The 18,748-nt window shown below is 42.2% G+C and overlaps 1 protein-coding gene across 1 annotated transcript in view; it reads left to right on the forward strand.

Annotated features, from left to right (window-relative positions):
* The window catches only part of LOC120045741 (brain-specific angiogenesis inhibitor 1-associated protein 2-like protein 1), a 50,258-nt gene extending 39,257 nt beyond the window's left edge, over positions 1-11,001 (forward strand). Inside the window, exons 8-14 of the mRNA XM_038990679.1 lie at positions 3,599-3,754; positions 5,745-5,883; positions 6,610-6,832; positions 8,569-8,628; positions 8,770-8,923; positions 10,778-10,818; positions 10,929-11,001. Coding sequence (XP_038846607.1) covers positions 3,599-3,754; positions 5,745-5,883; positions 6,610-6,832; positions 8,569-8,628; positions 8,770-8,923; positions 10,778-10,818; positions 10,929-11,001 — 846 coding nt within the window. The remainder of the gene's footprint in view (positions 1-3,598; positions 3,755-5,744; positions 5,884-6,609; positions 6,833-8,568; positions 8,629-8,769; positions 8,924-10,777; positions 10,819-10,928) is intronic.
* The last annotated feature ends 7,747 nt before the right edge of the window (positions 11,002-18,748 follow it).

The following is an 18,748-nucleotide window of genomic DNA, read 5'->3' on the forward strand; positions in this document are numbered from 1 at the left end:
TCATGAAATGGTCAATAAAAGCCTTTGACACTTATGAGATGCTTGTAATTATACTTAAGTATTCCATAGTAACATCTGACAAAAATATCTAAAGACACTGAAGCAGCAAACTTTGTGGAAATTAAAATTTGTGTCATTCTCAAAACCTTTGGCCATGACTGTACACAGACCCATAGAGATCAAATCAAATTTTATTGGTCACATACACATGGTTAGCAGATGTTATTGCGAGTGTAGCGAAATGCTTATGCTTCTAGATCCGACAGTGCAGCAGTATCTAACAGGTAATATCTAACCATTCCACAACATAACCTGATATCTAACAAATTCCACAACAAACCCGAATACATACAATTTAGTAAAGGAATGGGATAAGAATATATAAGTATAAAATATATGGATGAGCAGTGACAGAGCGGCTAAGATGCAATAGATAGTAAAGAATAGATAGTGAAGGATACAGTACACATTATATACATATGAGATGAGTAATAAGAGATAAGTAAACATTCTTAAAGTGGCATTGTTAAAGTGACTAATGTTCCATTTATTAAAGTGGCCAATGATATCAAGTCTGTAGATAGGCAGCCACCTCTGTGCTAGTGGTGGCTGTTTAACAATCTGATGGCCTTGAGATAGAAGCTGTTTTTCAATCTCTCTGTCCCAGCTTTGATGCACCTGAACTGACCATGCCTTCTGGATGGAAGCGCCTTTTTCGCCACACTGTCTGTGTGTGTGAACCATTTCAATTTGTAGGTGATATGAACACTGAGGAACTTAACTTTCCACCTTCTCCACTGCTGTCCCATCGATGTGGATAGAGGGGTGCTCCCTTTGCGGTTTCAATCATCAAGTCCACAATCATCTCTTTTGTTTTGCTGAAATTGAGTGAGGTTATTTTCCTGACAGCACACTCCGAGGGCCCTCACCTCCTCCCTGTAGGCTGTCTCATTGTTGTTGGTAATCAAGCCTACCACTGTTATCATCTGTAAACTTGAGGATTTAGTTGGAGCCGTGCATGGCCTCACAGTCGTGGGTGAACAGGGAGTTAAGGAGGGACCTGAGAATGCACCCTTGTGGGGCCCCAGTGTTGAGGATCAGTGGAGTGGAGATGTTGTTTCCTACCTTCACCACCTGGGGGTGGCCCGTCAGGAAGTCCAGGACCCAGTTGCACAGGGCAGGGTCGAGACCCAGGGTCTCAAGCCTAATGACGAGTTTTGAGGGTACTAGGGTGTTGAATGCTGAGCTGTAGTCAATGAACAGCATTCTTACATAGGTATTCCTCTTGTCCAGATGGGATAGGGCAGTGTGATGGCGAGTGCATCATCTGTGGACTTATTGGGGCGGTAAGAAAATTGAAGTGGGTCTAGGGTGCCAGGTAGGGTAGAGGTGATATGATCCTTGACTAGTCTCTCAAAGCACTTCATGATGACAGAAGTGAGAGCTACGATAGTAATTTAGTTCAGTTACCTTCGCTTTCTTGGGAACAGGAACAATGGTGGCCCTCTTGAAGTATCTGGGGACAGCAGACTGGGATAGGGATTGATTTAATATGTCCGTAAACACACCAGCCAGCTGGTCTGTGCGTGCTCTGAGAACGTGGCTAGGGATGCCGTATGGGCCAGCAGCCTTGCGAGGGTTAACACGTTTAAATCTTTTACTCATGTCGGCCACAGAGGAGGAGAGCCCACAGTCTTTGGTAGTGGGCCGCGTCGGTGGCACTGTATTGTCCTCAAAGCGCTCAAAGAAGTTGTTTAATTTGTCTGGAAGCAAGACGTCGATGTCGGAGCTGGTTTTCTATTTGTAATCCGTGATTGTCTGTAGACCCTGCCACATACGTCTCGTGTTTGAGCCGTTGAATTGCGACTCCATTTTGTCTCTATACTGACGATTTGCTTGTTTCATTGCCTTATGAAGGGACTACCTACACTGTTTGTATTTGGTCATATTTCCAGTCGCCATGATTGAATGGCAAGGCAAGGTGCTTTCAGCTTTGCACAAATGCTGCCATCAAGCCACGGTTTCTGGTTAGGGAATGTTTTAATATTCACAGAGGGTACATCTCCTATACACTTCCTTATATACTCGCTCACCGAGTCAGCGTATACGTTATTATCCGAGGCTATCCGGAACATATCCCAGTCTATGTGATCGAAGCAATCTTGAAGCGTGGAATCCAATTGGTCAGACCAGCGTTGGATAGACCTAAGCACGGGCACTTCCTGTTTTAGTTTCTGCCCATAGGAGGGGAGCAACAAGATGGAGTCATGGTCAGTTTTGCCAAAAAAGGGCGGGAAAGGGCCTTGTATGCATCGCGGAAGTTAGAGTAGCAATGGTCGAGTGTGTTACTCGCTGGTGGTCAACAATCAATATGCTGATAGAATTTAGGTAGCCTTGTTCTCAAATTAGCTTTGTTAAAATCCCCAGCTACAATAAATACACCTCAGGATATATGGTTTCCAGTTTGTATAAAGTCCAGTGAAGTTCCTTGATGGCCGTCTTGGTATCTGCTTGCGGGGGGATATACACGGCTGTGACGATAACCGAGGAGAATTCTCTTGGGAGATAATACGGTCTGCATTTGATTGTGAGAAATTCTAGGTCAGGTGAACAAAAGGACTTAGGTTCCTGTATGTTGTTACAATTACACCATGAGTCGTTAATCATGAACATACACCCCCCGCCCTTCTTCTTACCGGAGAGATGTTTATTCCTGTCAGCGTGATGCACTGAAAATCCCGTTGGCTGTATGGACTTCGACAGCATGTCCCCAGCTAGCCGTGTTTCCATGAAATAGAGTATGTTACAATCCCGGATATCTCTTTGGAAAGCAACTCTTGCCCAGATTTCGTAGACTTTGTTAAATAGGGACTGGACATTAGTGAGTAATATACTCTGGAGCGGTGGGTGGTGTGCGCGCATCCGAAGCCTCACTAGAAGACCGCTCCGGCACTCTCTCCTCCAGGGGCGTTGTTTTGGGTCGGCCTCTGGAATCATCTCAAAAGCCCTGGGAGGTGCAGACAAAGGATCCGCTTTGGGAAAGTTGTATTCCTGGTCTTTGTGCTGGTAAATTGACATCTCTCTGATATCCAATAGATATTCCCTGTTGTATGTAATAACACTGGACTAACAATGTAATAAATAATACATAAATAACAAAATACTGCACAGTTTCCTAAAGACTTGAAGCGAACCTGCCATCTCTATCGACGCCATCTAGGGCACACTTGCCACTAGGCGGGAAATCCCTCTATGGGCTTTGCTATCACAGAAGCGATCGATGGCAAAATCAGAGGTGCACCCTCTATACCTTTCTATGGACAGCAGGTGTCATGACATTTCTCCAAACAGCCTTTCTCCGCTTGCTCAACTACTAAATGAGGAAACAAGTCGATATCAGATCATGGAAACACGTACCCGGTAGAGATATGATTCTGAAAGTAACTCACACATTGTTTGACAAAGTAACTGTAGTAATACTACCCTGTTTGAACAAGTAAGATGTGACTTTACTCCATCCCCCAACACGGCTGGTTATGAATGCTTTATAAAGCTTTATTATTCCTTTATAACCTATTTGTATCTATCTGCCCTGTAGGCCAAAGAGCTGCTGGCAGTGAAGCTGCCCAGCTGGCAGGATAAATGCAAAGATGCCACCAAGGTCCCCGACACAGTATTGACCATGCTAGAGGGTCTCCGCACCCCCATGTCTGGGACCCCAGAAGCCTCGCCTCTCGTCGAACGCTACAACAGGGTGAGTGGGATGTCAGAGTGTGACGTTATGGCAGTTATTACATTGTTGTTACAATACTATTACAAGAGAAGGACAACATATAATCATTCACCTCTTTGTTTGGTTTCAAGACTTGCCTCTTCTCATAAGTGTGACCAACCGGGACAATTTGGTATTATGTAGCAAAATTTGAAATTGTGTTTTTTAAATTGGATAAAAGTAGAGATTCCGAGCTAGAAAATGGTATATCATACACTACAGTTGAGGAACAATGGGAAAGTAATTCTGCTTTGAAAGTTGATAAACTTGTAACCCCACATTCAAGAAAATGGCCCTTGTTTTGGTACATCTACAGAAGAGCTCTTCTTTGTCTACATCCATTCAGCATCGTTCACACCCTCTTAAGCCTTAGCCCCACCCACCTCTTTAAGGGTTCACATGTGAGGCCATGTGCTAAACAGAGTGAGTACAGTAGTGTACTAAACAACCAACGATTTCAACACTAAAGACTGATTTATACTACATCTATCGACATGTCTGTAGACAGTTGTTGCAGTGACATAATGAACATTCTATTGTCGTCCGACATCAAACTTAACTTGTCGTTATGAAAAAGTAGAAACACAAAAACGAAAGGCTGCATGATATCAGCAGCGTGGTGGTCCAAAATAGCATAACTGGTGTATTTTAACACCAATAAACCCACCCGTTTTTAAACATTTTTCAGTATATGTCAATCTAGCAAACCAGGCAAGTGAAAGCAACTTTCTAAACAATGTTTTGGTTAGTTTCTAGCTTGTCAGCTGGCTAGCCAGTTCAAACAATGACCATACCATATGGCTGACGACGTCTTAACTTTAGCTAATTTGTATTCATTATTACAGGAAAATAAACTCACAACAAGATCATTATTTACAAGTTAATGGCAAGCTAATTACAGAAAATAGCTTACAGTTGTGAGTGTGACGAAATAAAAGCAGGGCATTCTACAGGAGAGTTTTCAAACTTGAACACTGTCTCGTTGGCCTAACGTTATATTTTAATTTGACTTTGGTGCAGGTCATGTTGTTCTTCACATTACCGTCAGGTAAATACACACTATATCAAATAAAATCTAAGTTTATTTGTCACATTGCACAGCATAGATAGGTGTAAACGACACTGAAATGGTTACTTGCATAGTAGAGTCTTTTGTTTAAGCATGTAACTAGCTAAACTAGGAACCATAATCGCAACTCATAACGTTACTACCCTGCATGAATCTGCAGGTAGCTAAAGCTAACCAACTAGGTTCAAAGTTAGCTAGCTAGGTAACATTAGGCTATAACTAGGAATGCAAATGGCTCTGAGATACAAACAATATTATTACTAGCGAGCCAGCTAACAGTATGCTTTAACTTGCAATGAAAACGACTTTCTGACAAAAACGTATAATATCTGAAAATGTAGCTAGCTAGACTCTCTTACCCGTGTACATGGATAAACGCTTCTCCCTCTCTGTCACGGATGCCATGGTTGCCCTTAGTTTGAAGATGTAATCCGTAGACAGGAGTTTTATACAGCCTTCTGTGTGTTCTCTTTTCGACTCCCTCCGGATATTTGCAATCAAATGCCCAAATTTTCTCCGTCTCCTTAGCTATCATACTCTGCTTCCACCAGGTATTCCACTGATTTCAAAACTCGGTCCTCCAGAAAGTGGAGAGAATTAGCAACACTTTTGCAGTTCTTCGTGATATCTTTTATTTAAAACATGTTAGAAAGGACTACCTACACATACTGAGCAGCTTATGTTATAGACAGAAGCGTGCATGTCCAGCCCATCCATTATCTCAGCCAATCAACAAAAAAAAAAGATGTTTAAAATAAATGTTTATGTTCAAATGCCTCTCCTGGGAAGTAGTGACGCGCGACATACGCCTAGTTTCCTGAAACGAGTCACAAATGGTATTTGCTCTTCTAGATGCATTGCATGTACTGTGGCTTTCATGTTTTATGTTTTCTCTGTCCTCAGAACAACAGGGACCCGATGGTTCCCCCACCAGCCCCCCAGCTGAAGGCCCAGACCAGTCCACTGGCTAATATGTTCAACCAGGACGTCCCCCACGCCTCCTTCACATCCACATCTACATCTACATCAGACCACAACTCAGGTACTACTGCAGCCTCACACCTTAGGCTTCAGTCTTTGGATTGAAGTTTGAATATGTGTTACATTGTGTGTGTAGTTGTACTCTGTATAAAAAAAAAACGAAAATATAATGTTTTGGTAGCTGTTAGTTAATACAGAGATTCTGTTTAGCTTTACGAGTCCCATACCTCTTTCCCCATGTAAGTATGCTGCCTTTCGTAATCGGATCTATACAAATTGATAAAAAAGATGACAGTATAGCATTTGGTGGCTGTCCTAATCTACATGTAATCTTGTTTGGAAATATTTTATCTTGTGCGCTGGGACATTATTGAGTACGTCTGCTCGACAGAATATATACGGAAATCTTAAAAGAAGGTTCAGGATGGCATCTTAATTTCCTTCAAGTTGTGCTGCATGTATCCTTTAATCCTGCTAATGTATCTATTCTTACTTCATCTAGTGTTTGTTCTCCATGTCTTCTCTTATTGAATGTCTAAATTACACAGAAGATTCTGCTGCAAAACCAATTCCCCTCTTTAATGATGCAATAGTTCTTCTCCATGTGACCATTTAGACCAGGGTTATAAATCACTAGCTATAAGCCATGTCTCGTTCCTCCGTGATATACTTATCCATGTATTATTTTGAACTCTGCTATTGTAAATATAAAATATTTCAGCGAGTACTTGCTGTCTTTCTACATTTTGATAATAAAACATATTGAACTTGAACTTTGACCTTCCAGACCAGGGCAGTATGGAGAACAGTGGAAGCCTGTCTCTATCCCGGTCAGTGTCGATGGGTTCTGGGCTGAACGTGGGCAGGAAGCCACGGGTCAGGACCATCTTCCCCCACACGGCCGGCAACAACGACACACTCCTGTCCTTTGATGATGGTGACATCATCATACTGCTCATCAAGGAGGAGAAGGACGGATGGCTATACGGAGAGCTGGAGAAGACCCGGCAGTAAGTCACTTCATGAAGCATTATTACACCTTTATAAACGCTTTCTAGCCTGGAGAAGACATGGCAGTAAGTCACTATTTACTGGTTATTAAAGGTTTATTACACATTTATAGAGGCTTATTGACCTGGCAGTGAGTCACTGTGTATTGAGATTTTGTTCAACTTTATTACAATTTTACAAAGATTTATTACACCCTAATTAAGGCTTATTAACCAGGAGAAGACTCGGACGCAGATCTAAGGTCTCTCAGTGAAGTTATGCAATCTGTCACAGTGCTAGAGGTTATACCACTATTACCCTAAGCTTGCTAGCTACCACAACTGTAGGCGGTAGAAAGTAACTGAGCTCTTAGGGACACATGGCTTTGCTCTCCATCTTGTTGGTGGCCTCACTTGGCTGGTTGGTTTTTTGGGACATATAATGATGAATGTTGATGTGGAAACGCAACAAGAAATTCAACGTGTGAGAGGGTGGTGAGGGGTTGTTAAAAGGTAGTTTGGTCAAACCACACCTTTGAAAGACCATTGGCGATTGTGATTTCTACTCATACAAAGACTGTGTGGAGAGAAAAGGATGAATGCCAACCCGTCTTCTTGAAACGCCATCTTTGTTTATGTTCTTTCATCTCTGAATACAGTAAAGGTAGAGCGTGGTACCAGCTGAATGTAGCGCACCCATTATCTTTTGTTAAGGCCACAGAGACCGATGGCTCAAAGCCAACTTAGTAATTATGTGTTTATGCTTTTATGGCTAGTCTACTGTATGGCTGTATCTCCCTTCTTCTAGCTGTTCATTAAAGTCATTAGTGCTCATATGTACGTGAACGATCAGGGAGAGAGAGCCAGATAAGATGAGGGACAGAGTCTGACAGACCAACCAACCTGCACATGTCCTCTATGCTAATTGTTATTGTTCAATGTATGGTTATTTTGACCCTTGGTTGTTGTTGTTACTGTTGTCCCGTTGACAATATTGATTATTAATTATGTTAATATTGTAAATCTCCAAAGTAAGCTTTGCATCTCAAAAAATATGTACATATTTAGATCATGCCAATAAAGGGGGGGAGAGAAGAGAGAGATTTAAGCTTTAAGCAGAGATGTTAGTCTGCCTACTGACATTTTCTTTCTGAAACAAATTAGCAAAGAAAGTCAATTTCCTGTCCCTTTGGCATAGACAGACATTATTACAGCTTTGGGAGTTTAATTTTATAACTAGGCAAGTCAGTTATGATCAAATTCTTACTTACAATGACAGACTAGGAACAGTGGGTTAACTGTCTTGTTCAGGGACAGAACAACAGATTTTTACCTTGTCAGCTCAGGGATTTGATCTAGCAACCTTTCAGTTACTGGCCCAACACTCTAACCACTAGGCTACCTAGTGGATGAAATTGAAGTTGCTTTTAATGTTATCAGTGACAGGTTGTCAAGGACAGGGACTTGGAACATACAAGTAAACAGAGAAATGTTGTTTCTTAGCAACCCGTTTAATATTAGTATAATATTTGAGATTATAAAAAAATTGATATTTACTCACTTGGGAACAATTTCTGTACTTCTCAACTTGAAACAGTGTTTTTGAAGCTGAATCTATCATATGTTTGATGTGTGTTTGACATACCTTCAGGGACATTTGGCTTACTGCAAGTGAGAAGAACTGTTCTTTTTAGTTGTGATGTTCTTCATTGTTGTTTTATTGGGCTAATATTTTGGTGTGTCTGTGTTTGTTTCAGGCGGGGCTGGTTTCCCTCATCTTACTGCCGACCTTACAATGAACCACTGATTTCAAACAGGTAAGACACGTGATGATCTTATGATATTGCTTACACCTACCCTCTCAAATCTATAGGGGGCTTTCAAGAAGTGTCTAGAAACAAGGTTATTTTGGGCCAGGTAAAGTCCTAACATTTGTGTGTATCTGTCTATGTCTACAGTTTGGGGACACCGGTGCGTCGTCTGAGTGTGGCCAGTCTTCCGGAACAGGAAGAGGAGGAGCCTGTTTTGCTGCCGCCGCCAGACTACAGCGACAGGACAGGGAGCAGCCCTTTCAGCCTGGTCAGCGCCTCCACACCCTCACCCAAAAACACGGTCAGAACCCAGTCATCCCTTCCACATTCTTACCTAACAATACAGTCAGCAGGTCACCTTAAAGTGAAAATCACAGTTTGTTGGACTCATTTCAACGTTAAACCACCTACAAGGTCTCTGAAACGTCTGAACAACTTTGATTTTGATGTTGTCTATTAGCCCATATGCTGGGAAACGGTCTCCTTAGGGTGAACGTTAAACCTTCACCCTCTCCTCAGGTTTACAGTTGGCTGACCTAATGTGGAAGACATTTTATTTGTGTATTTTCACGTGGGCTAGTTAGGGAAGGACTCCCACCACCAAGCACACTTTAAGCTAGGTTATGACAGAAACAAGGCCTAAATGTCTTGATGCTGCCACTGATAATTGAGAGAGAGAAATAAAAATATATTTAAAAAATGCTCCCTGCCTGGTTTTGTCTCTGTGCAGGAATGAAGGAGGGAGGAAGAGAGGGAGGGAAGGACAGAGGACCAGGGGGGTATAGGCCTACACAGAAATCTTGCTCAACCACACATCTTCAATTAGAACCTGCACTGTGTCAGCTGGTTTGAGAATTAAGTAATCATGGTGTATAGAGCTATAGGCCCTCTCTCGCCCCATCTCTCGCTCGCTCTCTCTCTCTTTCTCTCCCCATCTTTTTCTCTCACGCTCTCCCCATCTCTCTCTTCTCATCGCTCTCTCTTCCCATCTTGCACTCTTTCTCTCTCTCTCTCTCTCTCTGTCTCTGTCTCTCTCTCTCTCTCTCTCTCTCTCTGTCTCTCTCTGTCTCTCTCTGTCTCTCTCTGTCTCTCTCTGTCTCTCTCTGTCTCTCTCTCTCTGTCTCTCTCTGTCTCTCTCTGTCTCTCTCTCTCTGTCTCTCTCTGTCTCTCTCTCTCTCTCCCCCCCCCCCCCATCTCTCTCTCCTCTCATTGATTGCCCTTGTGTGCTGGAACTGCTGCCTCAGGGCATTGAGAGAAATACACTGCTGTTAGGGATGCTATGGTAATAGAGTAGGCCTTTCTCACCCTTCTTCTCCCCCTTGCCCCCTCATCTGTTCTACCCCTTCCCCACCTTTCACCCTTTCCTTCCTACAAGTCCCATCCTTTCTTGCTTCCATTCTTCTTTGCCCCCCCCCCCCCACCCACCTTTGATCATGTGATTGTGAAGAGGTGACTTTGCTTGTCGCTTAAAGATTAATGGTCCCTGATGTAAACCACTGTCTGGGGCCTCTCCCATAGCTGCCCATTCACCCTCACTCCTGGACACTGTCTGCCCTCTAGTGTAGTGGTTGTGTTAGGGCAGGCTATTCTTGGAATAGGTTGAGGAGGCCAACAGGATAATTTTTTGCAGTGCAAAAACTAAATTCTCTGAAAGTGACCCATGTGTTATGTTTGCCCTGACCGTTGGTGAATCTATTCAATCTATTCTGCTGATTGATAACAGCCTTATCCACTGTTAGATTGGATCTTCAAAACATCAGATAAGGATAGAAAATGAACACAACTTACTTTCTGAGAGTGCTGGTAATTGTTGGTTCAATAGATACACATTTATACATCCTAAATTACCTCAAACATAGCTACGTAATCAGTTAACCGTCTGTTTTAAAACTATCTTCATCACACTCACTTGCTTGGGGTTTCGATAAGATTTCCATCTACTCAGAGAAGAGGTGTGCTGTGTGCTGGCCTTTCTAGACATTCTAGATTCCTGACACCCAGCATGAGATCATGGCACTCTCCGTCTCCATACATCCCAGAGTTCTTCACTGAGGAGTGATACAACACTGACAGCTGCAGGGGGATGATGCAGCATGTAGTAAATATACACAGCATGTATCATGACGTAAGTGTTTCTCTTTCTTTTTGTTAATAGATCTCTCTACCCAATGAGGTTGGAAAGGTTCCCTTTCTGGGGTAAGTTTTATAATAACTCTGTTATAACAATATAACCTCTCACATGATTTTGATGGGAAATAATAATGAATTCACATATGACAATGTTTTTTTTAAATTATATTTTCCAGAGGTGGGAATCCCTTTGCCACTGTCAAACTGAGACCTACAGTGACCAACGACAGATCAGCACCCAACGTCTAATAACCAGAGCTCATCCAGACAGAGGAATGATAAAACACCACCAACACTACAGAATCACAGTCCAACAAGATGTCCAGAAAGCATGGATTCTACTCCGCTTCAGCAAACCAGCTCCGTTGTAACCAGCTCCGTTGTAACCAGCTCCGTTGTAGCCAGCTCCGTTGTAGCCAGCTCCGTTGTAGCCAGCTCCGTTGTAACTAGCTCCGTTGTAGCCGAGCCAGCTCCGTTGTAGCCAGCTCCGTTGTAACTAGCTCCGTTGTAGCCGAGCCAGCTCCGTTGTAGCCAGCTCCGTTGTAACCAGCTTCGTTGTAACCAGCTCCATTGTACCCGAGCCAGCTCCGTTGTTACTAGCTCCGTTGTTACTAGCTCCGTTGTTACTAGCTCCATTGTAACCAGCTCCGTTGTTACTAGCTCCGTTGTAGCCAGCTCCTTTGTAGCCAGCTCCGTTGTAACCAGCTCCGTTGTTACTAGCTCCGTTGTTACTAGCTCCGTTGTAGCCAGCTCCGTTGTTACTAGCTCCGTTGTAACCAGCTCCATTGTACCCGAGCCAGCTCCGTTGTTACTAGCTCCGTTGTTACTAGCTCCGTTGTTACTAGCTCCGTTGTTACTAGCTCCGTTGTTACTAGCTCCGTTGTAACCAGCTCCGTTGTAGCCAGCTCCGTTGTAACCAGCTCCGTTGTTACTAGCTCCGTTGTAGCCAGCTCCGTTGTAGCCAGCTCCGTTGTAGCCAGCTCCGTTGTAGCTAGCTCCGTTGTAGCCAGCTCCGTTGTTACTAGCTCCGTTGTTGCCAGCTCCGTTGTAGCCAGCTCCATTGTAAAACAGAGTAGTGAAGTGACAATGATTATGGGCAGTGCTGAAACATAATAAAATCCAGGCTACCTTCCTGACTCTTTAGCGTTCAGATTGTTTTTTAAATAAATATATATACAGTCGCTAATGAAAGTCTACACACCCGTTGCAGAGTCTTCAAAGTTTGTTGCCTTAAACTGTAATCTACAAAGGGAATAAATGTTTTTTTCTACTGACCTGATGCCTTACAACCTACTTCACATTTTCAGACTGAAAGATAAATTATACAACACCCCAGAGTTAATACTGGGTGGAAGCACCTTTGGCAGCCATTACAGCTGGGAATCATTTGTTGTTCTATTAGGGCAACATTTATCCATTGTTTTGGCAAAATTGCTCAAGCTCATTACATTTGGTTGGGAATCATTGATGGACACCAATATTCAAACCTTGTCTTTGATTTTCAAACAAAGTTAAGTCAGGACTGAGAGTGGACTACTGAGGAACACTCAACACCTCTTGGAAAACATTTTGGCGTCTTCGGCATTAACATTTGTGTAATTGTTCCGCAAAAACAAAAACAACTATCCCAGGGTTAGGTTTTCAGAAGACTGAGGCAGGGTTTCCTCTAACTTCTTACCTGGACTTTGCTCCTTTCATATTTATTTTGATCGTGACAAACTGCCCAGTCCCTGCCGTTGACAAGCATACCTATAACATGAGTTATATGATCATTTACTGATCTTGAGCAATTTTGACAAAAACGATGGATATATATTTCCCTAAGAGTTGTCGAGAGTTGATAGAATCTTATTCCAAATGATTCACAGCTGTAATGGCTGCCAACAGTGTTTCCACCAAGTATTAACTCTGGGGTGTGAAGACATACACAATCAAGACTTTGTTTTATTTATTTATTTTATTCATTTTGAACACTTTCTATAATTTCTTTCACTGAAAATGTGGATTAGGTTGTGTACATCGGTAGGAAAGCAAAATTATTATTAGTTTATTTTTGTAATATTTTTTTACCAAATGTGAAGACTGCGAAGGGTGTGTTGACCTTCACTAGGCACTGTATTCTGTCTGTAGTAGTTGTAGGAATGAGGAACAGGGACACTAGTTGGGGAAAGAAGTGCTACATTTTTTGCCATATTTATTTTTTCATTATTACATAACCATTTTTCAATGGGGAGGCTACTATTTATGCATACGTTTTAAACAAATTAGAGATGTATCATTTTTTAAAATTAATTTAATCTTAAAAAAGTCTACTCAGCCCCTACTAAGTGTATTGAGTGTAAACAGTGAGAGTTTATGGAAGAATGAATATAGCTCATGTAAGTTATGTTTAAAATGAACATACGTGATTTTTGATTAGCCATAGAATATTAAATGAATGTATGCTGAATGGGGAATGGATTGACATATGGACTCTGCTATGCTATTTCTTCATCGTTTTAAAAGTATTTTTTTTCATACTTGTTTAAAGGTTCATGATGTTTATTGTTTAAAGGTTCATGATGTTTATAAAGTTGTAAGGAGACAATTTATCTTTGTTTTTTTTTCATGGTAAGCTGAAGACTGTGTTTTCCAAATACACAATTGTTGTAAATCACAATAACATTGTTATTGGTAGAAATAGCGTATGAACCATGCAGTATGCAGTATATTGAAAGAGTATATAGGTTTTTCTCTTCCTTCAGTGTAGAGGAATTCATGATACACACTGCTGTCCATGATAATTGACGATTCCCAGATAAGTTTATGGTTCCTCTTGTATCTCTGTTCAGATACTGATGTGTATTCTGTCATTCTCTAAAGGTGACAAGGAAAATGCTTTACCATGGTGTTCTGTAGACTAAAGTTATGTTATCTCACAGTTAAACAGGATAAACCTTACATGGTCTTTATTTTTAACTATTTTTTTATTCATGTATTGTCTTTGCAATTTACTGCCATAACCTACTGAATATCTGTATGAAGATTGTATAACTGAAAATGTTGTATGTCCCTTAATACATGAGATGAAATTGAGAATGTGGTTGTCTTTTATTGAATGAGACGTTTTTATTTTATATTGAACGAATGAGTAGGCTACCATTCTTTCCTGACCCATAGTAAATAGCTTTAAGTTATGTTAATTTGATTACCATAAACACTCACATTAATGTCTAAATAAAGATGTATATGTTTACCACTAGAGTCTGTTTGCATTGCTACTTTGTTGGTCATAAGACACATTTAGAAGGAAAAGCATGACACAATGCTGAGGGATTGTCAATAGGACATTACTGTCCATTATGTCCACTCTCTACTCCTAGAGGTTATATCTTGTGTGTGTGTCAATGCGGAGCTATACAGAGCCCTCTGCATTGTCACAACATTTGAGAGGCGCACGACGATGCGGTACAGAGCTCATGTTGGCCTCTGCGTGCCTCCAGAGGATTCGCAATTGCGTCACACCATTCATATGGCGCCTCCGACCACATTTTCGGATCAAGTATACATTGGCTCTTACATTCAGTGCAAACCACACATCACAGTCATTGTAAGTAAAACTTTCCTCAATATACCAGCTATAAGAAAATTCAGTGCTGGTAAGGAAAGACAAGTACATTGTCGATAGCATTGGATAAAAGAATAGAATACAATCAGACCTTGTACTGCCCTTTAATAACTAAACTACGAGCGTTACCTACTGGACAAATGTAGCTATTGGTTCATTTTGGTGCAGCAGCCAATCTGCGTTTACAGTACAACCCAACACTTCCTGTTTTGGATTAGGAAACGATTGCAATGTAAATAGATACAGTAGTGGCTAACGTGAAATCACTGTATATTCAATCTGATATGCCGGATGAATTGCAGTGATTTGCGTGAACTGCCATACCGTTTGAGAGGGAGCACAAGGTAAGTGATGAGCTACTGCAAACTTGCAACCTATTTAATTTCTGGTTTTGCAGTGGTAAACCTCCCTATAAGCAACATAATGTCATTCAGTTATGCGGTTGTAGATTGTCTGACTGCAGCAGCCAGCTAGCTATATTATGCAAAAATAGCAGACTACCTGTGATAAACTTAGCTGGCTAATACTAGTTTAGAGTGCTTTATAAGCCAACCGAAGCCGAGCTATATGTCACTTAGCAAGATTGTACTATCTACAATGTATCCATGTTGATCATTCACTGCGCTATTACAATGTAACAAATGTCATTCATTTTCCACAGTATTCTCGCAACAAGTTACAATGTTGCAGTTTGCTTGGTGGGTGACAGTTGTCGCTAAAGAGACTGTCGAGTCAAGTGGGCTATTAAAGATCATATCTCAGCTCGGTCCAGACAGTACACAGAGGTCTCTCTCTGGCTACATCACTTTATTACTTGCTAGTGACAGGGGCTACGCCTTTGAAGAGCATCACTCGCTCCAGACATTGCATAATATACAGGAAGCAAAAGAGAGGAGGGGTGTTAGTTTTAACATAAAAACTTAGCAAATCCCCTTTAAAATGATTAAGTAATTCATGATAAACGTCATACTATAGTTCTGTTATGCCACATAGACTATGGTGTAATGACCACAGTGTTCAGAATATGGGGCAGTGATGAAGACACGTGACTCAGTCTACCTGAGATGTGGTTTAAATAGTGTAAACAAAGCACTGTTGTATTAATTAAAGATGCACTATGCAGAAATCACTTCGCCATTTCCTAGTTGCTAAAATTCGAATAGTTCGCCTAATTTCAGTTTATGTGACAAAACAAGCTAGTATAGTGTAGAGAATAATTGTATAATCTAAACCGTTGTGAAATATCTTTGTATCATCTAAATATTGTTGTGTTGTCTAAACCACTGTGAAATATATTTTCCATAGCCAAAATTATTGTATTTTCAGCTGTTTTAATCTAGTGTACAAAACCGAAAGTAAAAGATGCAAAAACTAAATTTAAGCGTGGGAAGCATAGAAATAGTGCACATAGAACAGGCTCCCAAGTGGCCCAGCGGTCTAAGGCACTGCATCTCAGTTCAAGAGGCATCAATCACCACAGTCCCTGCTTCAAATCCAGGCTGTATCACATCTGGCTGTGATTGAGAGTCCCATAGGGCGGCGCACAATTGGCCCAGCGTCGTCCGTGTTTGGCTGGTGTAGGCCGTCATTGTAAATAAGAATTTGTTCTTAACTGACTTGCCTAGTTAAATAAATGTAAAATAATGACAGATCTATAACTCACATTTCGGGTTGCCCCTAAAGTTCATATTGCAGCTTTAATCATGGTTATTATTGTAATCTCACAGCATGATCCCTAAATCCCAACAACAACATAGAACAGTGCCCCTAGTCCAGTGGTTCCCAACACAACATAGAACAGTGCCCCTAGTCCAGTGGTTCCCAACACAACATAGAACAGTGCCCCTAGTCCAGTGGTTCCCAACAACAACATAGAACAGTGCCCCTAGTCCAGTGGTTGCCAACAACAACATAGAACAGTGCCCCTAGTCCAGTGGTTCCCAACAACAACATAGAACAGTGCCCCTAGTCCAGTGGTTCCCAACACAACATAGAACAGTGCCCCTAGTCCAGTGGTTCCCAACAACAACATAGAACAGTGCCCCTAGTCCAGTGGTTCCCAACAACAACATAGAACAGTGCCCCTAGTCCAGTGGTTCCCAACAACAAGATAGAATAGCGCCCCTAGTCCAGTGGTTCCCAACAACAACATAGAACAGTGCCCCTAGTCCAGTGGTTGCCAACAACAACATAGAACAGTGCCCCTAGTCCAGTGGTTCCCAACAACAACATAGAACAGTGCCCCTAGTCCAGTGGTTCCCAACAACAAGATAGAATAGCGCCCCTAGTCCAGTGGTTCCCAACAACAACATAGAACAGTGCCCCTAGTCCAGTGGTTCCCAACAACAACATAGAACAGTGCCCCTAGTCCAGTGGTTCCCAACAACAACATAGAACAGTGCCCCTAGTCCAGTGGTTCCCAACAACAACATAGAACAGTGCCCCTAGTCCAGTGGTTCCCAACAACAACATAGAACAGTGCCCCTAGTCCAGTGGTTGCCAACAACAACATAGAACAGTGCCCCTAGTCCAGTGGTTCCCAACAACAACATAGAACAGTGCCCATAGTCCAGTGGTTCCCAACACAACATAGAACAGTGCCCCTAGTCCAGTGGTTCCCAACAACAACATAGAACAGTGCCCCTAGTCCAGTGGTTGCCAACAACAACATAGAACAGTGCCCCTAGTCCAGTGGTTCCCAACAACAACATAGAACAGTGCCCCTAGTCCAGTGCTTCCCAACAACAACAACATAGAACAGTGCCCCTAGTCCAGTGGTTCCCAACAACAACATAGAACAGTGCCCATAGTCCAGTGGTTCCCAACACAACATAGAACAGTGCCCCTAGTCCAGTGGTTCCCAACAACAACATAGAACAGTGCCCCTAGTCCAGTGGTTGCCAACAACAACATAGAACAGTGCCCCTAGTCCAGTGGTTCCCAACAACAACATAGAACAGTGCCCCTAGTCCAGTGGTTCCCAACAACAACATAGAACAGTGCCCCTAGTCCAGTGGTTCCCAACAACAACATAGAACAGTGCCCCTAGTCCAGTGGTTGCCAACAACAACATAGAACAGTGCCCCTAGTCCAGTGGTTCCCAACAACAACATAGAACAGTGCCCCTAGTCCAGTGGTTCCCAACAACAACATAGAACAGTGCCCCTAGTCCAGTGGTTCCCAACAACAACATAGAACAGTGCCCCTAGTCCAGTGGTTGCCAACAACAACATAGAACAGTGCCCCTAGTCCAGTGGTTCCCAACAACAACATAGAACAGTGCCCCTAGTCCAGTGGTTCCCAACAACAACATAGAACAGTGCCCCTAGTCCAGTGGTTCCCAACAACAACATAGAACAGTGCCCCTAGTCCAGTGGTTGCCAACAACAACATAGAACAGTGCCCCTAGTCCAGTGGTTCCCAACAACAACATAGAACAGTGCCCCTAGTCCAGTGGTTCCCAACAACAACATAGAACAGTGCCCCTAGTCCAGTGGTTCCCAACAACAACATAGAACAGTGCCCCTAGTCCAGTGGTTCCCAACCTTTTTATTTTACTGTACCACCAACAGAATTTTGCTCTGCCTGGAGTACCCCTGAAGTACCCCCTCATGTGCATTTTACCAATGGGTCTATGGTCTCATGAGTCTTCTGAACTACCCCCTGTGGATAAGTCCTAGTACCACTGCCCTAGTGCAGTGGGCAATGAATAGGTCAGGATGAAGCTGGCACAGTTTACACACTGATGTAAGGTCAGGTTGGCTTTTTTACCCCCAAATGGATAGACTTGGGTTGGATGAGATTATCTTAAAGCTGTGACTGCCTGCTACAATCAAAGGGACAAAGAGACAATATACACTGAGTGTACATAGACTGACCAGGTGAATGCAGATGAAAGTTATGATCCATTATTGATGTCACCTGTTAAAACCACTTCAATGAGTGTTGATCAGTGTTCCCTTAACTGGCGGTCTGCTGGTCGAATATGGCCCGTGGGTGGTTTTATTTGGCCGCACAAGTTTTCAGAGCAAAAAAATGTAATAACCAAACTTACATTATTATTTTTATTTGTAATTTTATTGTTGCACATAAAATACTATTAAAACACCAGGAAATCAGCTTCTAAGTGATTTAAGTTTAAGAAATCAGTTCCCAAGTATTCCCACACATCATATACAAATATAAGCAAGGTTTGAAATGATTATGTTTTAGTCAAATATTATATCTGTTTGGGCTTCTTGTGGTTGATTTGCAGTGTACAAAATATGTGTCATTTTTGTTTGTGCAGCTCGTTCCAGTTGCTAGCTGCAGCGAACTGAGAATATGAGCAACCCAGGGATGTGTGTGCTTTAGGGACCTTTAACAGAATGTGACTGGCAGAACGGGTGT

The sequence above is a fragment of the Salvelinus namaycush genome, chromosome 4 (genome assembly GCF_016432855.1).
Source record: "Salvelinus namaycush isolate Seneca chromosome 4, SaNama_1.0, whole genome shotgun sequence".
Lineage (NCBI taxonomy): Eukaryota > Metazoa > Chordata > Actinopteri > Salmoniformes > Salmonidae > Salvelinus > Salvelinus namaycush.